Below are 7,091 nucleotides of genomic sequence, written 5' to 3'. Positions count from 1 at the left end.
ACCCAAAAACCCCCAGGAGAAGAAGATGAAGAAGAAAGAAGAAGGACAAGAGACAACACCCTAAATCCTCCATCTTGTCCCCTGCTCTCTAAACCACCTTAAACTCTAAACCTCAACCCATTCACCCAGTGATTCAAGAAACTTTCTAATTTACACATTATTTTCAATTTTTTCTACTTACTCTAACGTTGTCTCCATGGTGCTATGTGAAACTCAGTGCTTTTTTGGGTGTCAGAGTTAGGCATTACACATAAAGGTATATACCTTGCATCTCTGACCCCAACATCTTTCTACCATTAACTCTCCATTTTCTGCTTCAAGAAAGAGTTTGGCTCAATTCCCCTGAGTAAAAGGCTTTGGGGCAGGATTGAGATGTTTATTCTCTCGTGGAAGGAAACTTTCCGCCAGAATTTGTTACAATTCTTTATATTCTACCTGTGCAGGTAACAAAATCAACTTCTCTGGCAGCCCTTAGAGCGAGGAATTTCTTTGTTTTCCTCACCTGTGCTTCTTCCTGTTGCTTTTTCAACTGCTCCAGCATGGCCTTGAATTCTGCCTCCTTCTGCTCTGCCTCCTCCAGGGTGGCCTGGTTCTGCTCCTCGTAGGCCATGGCCACCACGGCCAGGATCAGATTCACCAGGTAGAAGGACCCCACGAAGATCACCAGCACAAAGAAGATCATGTAGGTTTTTCCTGCCGCTCGTAAAGTCTAGGAGTGGGAAAGAAGGGCAGAGGGATTAGAAAAGGGAAAGGGAAGCAGCTTCAGGCTTCCCTGATGTGAGATGCACGAGCTGATCCCTGTTTTCTCCAGCTGAATGTTTCTGAGGAAAGCCAGCAGTGCTGAATATTCCACAGCTCAGCGTTTTCCCTGCAGACACTGCACGTTCCCCAGCCGTGAACACAAAAGGTGACATCCACCTTCTCCCCTGAAGGGAACAGACTGAAAAGAATTCAGAGTGTGAAACACAATGCTCAGACTCCCTTAAAACAAACCAAGCCAAGAAAAAAGCTGCTTCAGCAAGGTCCCCAAAGCACCCTCGGCTCAGGAGAAAACTCTCTGCCCTCCAAAGAAGGCTCAACACCACACAGAGCTTCCTCCTGAATTAATTCACAGCTCAGCTGGACCCACCAAACCTTCTGCACCTCAAATCCAACACCTGCTGACAGGCAATGTCCCCTTCCTCCCCACCAAAAATAAAATCTCACTGTGAAGCTTGACCCGCACTCACTCATTCTGAGAGAATAAAACAAAGCTTCTCACATTTCCCTTTGCTGTTTAACCCCCAAATTCCCACCAGGTGTGACGACAAAGCCGAGTTTACTCACTAATTGATACAAGTTTTCCCAGAAGTCCTGAGTCATAAGGCGAAATAAAGCCAGGAAAGCCCAGCTGAAGGTGTCGAAGCTGGTGTAGCCGTAGTTGGGGTTCCGTCCCGCCTTCATGCACGTGTAGCCCTCGGGGCATTGCCTGGGGAGGGACAGGAGCCAGCTCAGGGCTCGGGGCCACCCCTGTCCCCCTGAACTCAGCTCTCTGCAGCTCAGGAGGGATGGAGGATGAGGAGGGAGAGGCAGGAGATGAGGAAGGCCCTGCTGGCCTTGTCCCGTGGAGAGGAGACGCTGCCTCGCGCAGCTTTTCCCCCCTGGCTGAGCCCAAAGCAGCAGCTGGGGCCAGGAGTGAGCCCAGGGCTGGGCAAATCCCCCCTCCTGAGCCTTCATCCACCCTCCTCTCATCATCCTCAGGCTGCATTCACAGGGAAATAACGGCAATTCCTGATGGGGAAATGTCCCTTACGTTGTGCCAGCAATGGATTCGTAATTAGATTAAGAAATCTGAAATCTGGTGAAGTAACACCAGAATCAAGAGAGGAATAATCCAAAAGGTTCTGCCAGCTTTGTATATATAAATAATATAAATATATAAATATAAATATAAATATATAAATATAAATATAAATATGAATATAGATATAAATATAAATATAAAGTATGAATATGAATATAAATATAAATATAAAAACAAATATAAATATACATATACATATAAATATAAATATAAAATAAATATAAATATAAATATAAAATAAATATAAATATAAATATAAATACAAATATGAATATAAATATAAATACAAAACCAAATATAAATATAAATATAAATCTATAAATAAATATATTTATATTTATTTTTATATTTTAAATATAAATATACATTTATACATTTACAATTTTTATTTATAAATATATTATAAATATATTTATATTTATATTTAATCTATTTATATATTTATATATATTTATATTTTTTTATATATAGTATGTATTTTTTTTATTTATCAGTAATAACTGATTGTTAATGAAGCTCATCACTCACCCTGCATCTGAGCTGTTACCACAGAGCAAAGGGTCAGGGGCGCCAGGAATGATGTAAAAATTTGCTGAAGACGAAAAAGAAGAGATTATATTCACACACATGTGGAGTTAGAGGATTTAACAGACTACAACACCATTAAAAACTTCAATTAAAAGCCCCCCAAAACCATTGCTGAGAAATGCATGGTAAAAAAATACATTTTGGATGAATTATTTAGCTAAAAGAGCACATCCAAAACCTTCTAAAGGATGAACTCAACGAGGAACATCTCAACGAGGTCAGACCCAAAATAAAAACGCTGTAAAAATTCTGAACGTGAGGTTTTTACTGAAAAATGGAGCAAAACCAGGAGGTTTTGGGGACTGCAGAAACACTCACACATATTGTTGGTGTATTCCTCCCAGTCAAAGCCCCTGGAGCCGTTATCCAGAAAGGTCTCGTTGACATTAATTGGCCAAATCACACATTTGTTCCTTAAATTGCCCATGAAGAGCTGGAGCCCGATGAGGGCGAAGACACTGAGACAGAAAACTGTCAGGATCATCACGTCCGACAGCTTCTTCACAGACTGGATCAGGGCACCCACGATGGTCTTCAAGCCTGGGGAGAGGGAAACGAGACTGGAAATCACTCCTGCAGAAGGAAAACACGCTGAAAATCCAAATTAATGCCGAATTTATCCAAATTCCTTCTCTACCGTGGCTGTAAATGCTGCGGGTTTGTGTGTGGCCGGGTTTTCCAGGCAGTAAAACACCGGGATGGAGGCAAGGAATGGCCAGAAGAAACCAAAATCCCAAAGTTTGTCCCCTGAGAGAGCCCCAAACTCAGAGCAGGACTGAGGAAGGTGGGGAATCACCTCCCTCCTTTTCCAAACCAGGATCAAATTGGGATTTGCTGCCCCCAAAGCCCTGCTGGGCACGTTCAGCCGTGTTTGAGCTGCAGCAGCTCACACAGATCCAATTAATTCTGCACATCTCGGGTTCCTCCTGCTCCACTCGACCGTCTCGGAGCTCCCCTTCCCCTGCAGGAGCAGAAATTTCCCTTCCAGTGGGTTTGGTTACAGCCAGGGCAGGGTTTCACCCAGAGCATCGCTGCTTTGGGCTTTGCTGAGCCCACTGGGATCATTCACGGGCTCAGGAACAAAATGAAGATATTCCAAAAGGAATCCTGCTCGTTTCTGAGTCCGTCAGAGGCAGAACTGGTGAGAGGGGAGAACTCAGCTTTAGTTTTTAGTCTGAACTAGGTAGAATTTTGGATGCAGAGACATCACTGAGTTAGGCCCCTTTAATCAGCCTTGCTGGTGGGAAGGAGGATGATTCCATGATTTATAAATGAGCAGGGAAGGGAGGAAGGAGAAAAAATAAATCACAGCTGGATTTGGGGCCAGGCAGAGCCCACGGGAACATTCTGGAACAGATCCTGGACCAGAAACCTTGGTCCCTTCCAAGCTCCTCCAAAACCCTTGGGGGCCAAGAGAGCTCAGACCCACACCAGGAACGTAAAGACCCCAAAACAAAACAGCTGCAGGTCCATTCCTCATTAATCCAAATCCCTTCTCCACAAAAAGCTGTGGCTGTAAATGCTGCAGGTCTGTGTGTGCTCAGGTTTTCCAGGCAGTAAAACACCGGGATGGAGGCAAGGAATGGTCAACACAAACCAAAATCCCAAAGTTTGTCCCTCAAACATATCCTCAAGAGAGATTTCATCCCGTTATCCAAACTTCCCGTGGATTTTCCCAGTTGGAGCAGCTTTCACCACCCCCAGCACCTCCTGCCATGCTCATCCCACGGCTCTGCTCATGCACATCAGCCTCCTGCTCTGGGTGCTGCTCCTTCCAGGGAAAAAAAGGGCTTTGGAAAGCGGGATAAAGCTGGGAATGCTTCAACAAACACAACTCCAAGAAATCCCAGCTGCAGCTTCCGTGAGCCCTGCAGCTCTCCCTGGAGCCTGTGCAGCTGTGACCCAGCTGTGTCCCCACGGGGCAATTTAAATATAAAAACTCCAGTGAAAAGACAGAAAATTTCTTCAGCTCATCACGGTTTCATACAGGTTTTTTCCACCAAAAAAAGATCAAAGGGGTTATTTTGGTTAATTCAGTAGAGACCATGGAATTTTGTCCGTGGCATGTGAAATTCTGGTAATATTTCCCATTTTTATCTTTATCTGTGTGTCTCAAACACACCTCAATTCCAGTTATTGACAGGAGGTGTAGATGGCACTCAAAACACTAAAATCAGCTTTTCACAGAGCTGGGCACAGAGTTAAAATTCACATTTCATGTGCTGAAGCAGAAGGGGAACCCCTTTAGATTTGAATATTCAATGTATTCCAAAAATCACCTTTTCCTTGTGAAATGATGCTGGTAAAAGCCACAAAGAGCACTTTATGTTTTCATATGAAATAACCCAAAAGGCCAATTATTCAAATGTTAATTATCTTAAATATCACATTCCTCCTGCTGTCACAGAATGGAGGGGGCCAAGATTAGTGCTGCTGGACAATCCTCCCCCAAAAACAGACACAAAACCCCAAAATTTTGCCATTTTGTATGTTCAGTGTCCCCAAATCGGGATAACCTTGTCTGTGTGTGGCAAATCACCCCTTTTATTCAACCAAAACACGCAGCAAATTGTCCCTCTAATAAAAATGACATTAAAAAACGTGCAGAACTCAGCAGGGCTCAGCCCCAAAATTGAAATAAACTGCATTTGAGATAAAACCCTTTAAAGTTTTTGAGCTGGATGGAGAGAAAGATCCAAAGTGAGCTCTGCTCCCTGCATGGGAACACAAGGCATGCTGTCACACAGCCAGAAAACAGCTCCTGGAAGCTGCAAAAACACAGGCAAAAGTGGTTTTAATGCTGATGCTCCTCCTCTGAGACAGCCAGATATTGTCTGGAGCAGGCTGGGAGGGTGAAAACCCTCCAGAACCAAAGGTAATTTGGCAATTAATTAAAATTCATTTAAGTTTTGCTCTGAAATATCGCCAGAGGTGAAGAGGAAGGCTCGGTAGGAACATCACTCCAGCTTGTTGTGACTGGGTGCAAGGAAAGCAGGTGGCAGGTAGGAGCATCATCATCATCATCATCATCATCATCATCATCATCATCATCATCACCATCATCATCATCATGCACAACAGGCAGGTTCAGCTGATGGGGTTGGCAGTCTGGGATGGGACAAATCCTACAATTCCACAGGCTGAGAAAGCAGAACCACTGCTCAAAAAAAAAAAAACAAACCCCAAAAACCACGTGGAAAAAAAAAAAAAGGGGTTTTTGTTCAAAACAAAAAGGAACTGAGAGCAAATGTCATGGAGGAGTTATTGTGGGTGCCTACCTTGAAACAGGGTCAGCACCTGGAGACCAGAAAGCTGAAGGTCTGTAAGAGCTGAGCCTTGATCTCAGGATTAGGGGGAAGTTTGAGAAATCACAAAGCTTTTCAAGAATTCAGCATCAGGAAATGTTCCAGGCCAGGCTGGACAGAGCTGTGATTAAGCTGGCCTAGAGGAAAGTGTTCCTGCCCACGGCAGGAGGTGGAACAAGATGGGTTTTCAGGTCCCTCCCAGTCCAAAGCAGACTGGAATTCTGTGGTTCCCAGTCCAGAGTGTCTCCATGGTGCTCCACAATGAAGGAAATGCTCACCCTGTGACACCCAGATGAGTTAAAAGTCCAGAAACAGCTCTGGGAAGTTTGGACTTTGACAAATCCAGTCCTGGGGTGGAACAGGAAATGGGAAAAAAGGTTTTTTAATCTTGGTTGGGTTTTGCTCTGTGCAAAATTATTCCTAAAACAACTCCAAAAACACTGAGCAGGGCAGGAGCCTGAGCCATGCTCAGCCTGAGGAGGAGCCTGAGCCTTTCCATCTGGAATTAAACTTTTAAGCCTGGCTTTAGTTTCAGAGATCAGTATGAGGAGGGCAAACAAGGGACAGGGAAGAGTGGAGTAACAGCCTGCTCATGCCATCATTTGATGGCCCAGGAGCTTTGATTTCTTTGATTTCCAACTGCTTTGTGACACAGACTGCAAATCCCATCCCCAAAAAATCCCATTTGTGAGGAGTGAGCAGTGCAGGAAGGGAGGGGAAATCGGGAGAGGAGACACAGGCAAGCCCAGCCTTTAACGCTGAACGTTTCTCACCTGGAATTACAGAGATAGTTTTCAAAGCTCGGAGAACTCTGAAAGTTCTCAATGCTGAGACATTCCCAAGGTCCACAAACTCTGTGACATATCTGCAATGAGGGAGGTCACACACAAAAAAACACCATGACAATACACACACCAAAATAAAACAACAACTACGGGACAAAGCAATACATCACTCACAGGGGCCTGCACCCGACAGCTAAACACCAACGGGGGCCGCCTTACCTGGAATTACAGAAATAGTTTTCAAAGCTCTCAGAACCCTGAAAGTGCGCAGAGCTGAAACATTGCCTAGGTTTACAAACTCTGTTATATACCTGCAGAATTAAACCAGAGTTAATGGCGCTGTTGGCGTCACCTCCCTTTGTATCAATTGTTTCTTTGTAGGAAATTGTTGTGCTTTAAAACGCTTCGGGATTGGGAAGAGGGAGAGGGACAAAGTCTCAGAGGTAAAAAATGGGTGAAGTCTCTCTGCTCCTCGGGGCTTGTCCAGGTACATGGTTGGATATCCATCCTCACCTGGAATTGTGGAGTGTCCTGAGCTGGGGGGACCCACAGGGATCATCCAGTGCAGCT

At 44.5% G+C, this 7,091-nt stretch overlaps 1 protein-coding gene across 1 annotated transcript in view; it reads right to left on the bottom strand.

The window, feature by feature from the left end:
- SCN8A (sodium voltage-gated channel alpha subunit 8) overlaps positions 1-7,091 on the bottom strand; it is a 53,969-nt gene that overhangs the window by 31,734 nt on the left and 15,144 nt on the right. The window contains exons 3-8 of the mRNA XM_033520218.1: positions 6,741-6,914; positions 6,510-6,601; positions 2,750-2,971; positions 2,372-2,435; positions 1,327-1,468; positions 503-709 (exon numbers count right to left, since the gene is read on the bottom strand). Of these exons, the coding sequence (XP_033376109.1) occupies positions 503-709; positions 1,327-1,468; positions 2,372-2,435; positions 2,750-2,971; positions 6,510-6,601; positions 6,741-6,914 (901 nt within the window). The remainder of the gene's footprint in view (positions 1-502; positions 710-1,326; positions 1,469-2,371; positions 2,436-2,749; positions 2,972-6,509; positions 6,602-6,740; positions 6,915-7,091) is intronic.

Source organism: Parus major, linkage group LGE22 (genome assembly GCF_001522545.3).
Source record: "Parus major isolate Abel linkage group LGE22, Parus_major1.1, whole genome shotgun sequence".
In the NCBI taxonomy this organism is placed as follows: domain Eukaryota; kingdom Metazoa; phylum Chordata; class Aves; order Passeriformes; family Paridae; genus Parus; species Parus major.
Note: the sequence above shows the minus strand (reverse complement) of the source record. Positions and strands in the feature narration are given on the sequence as shown.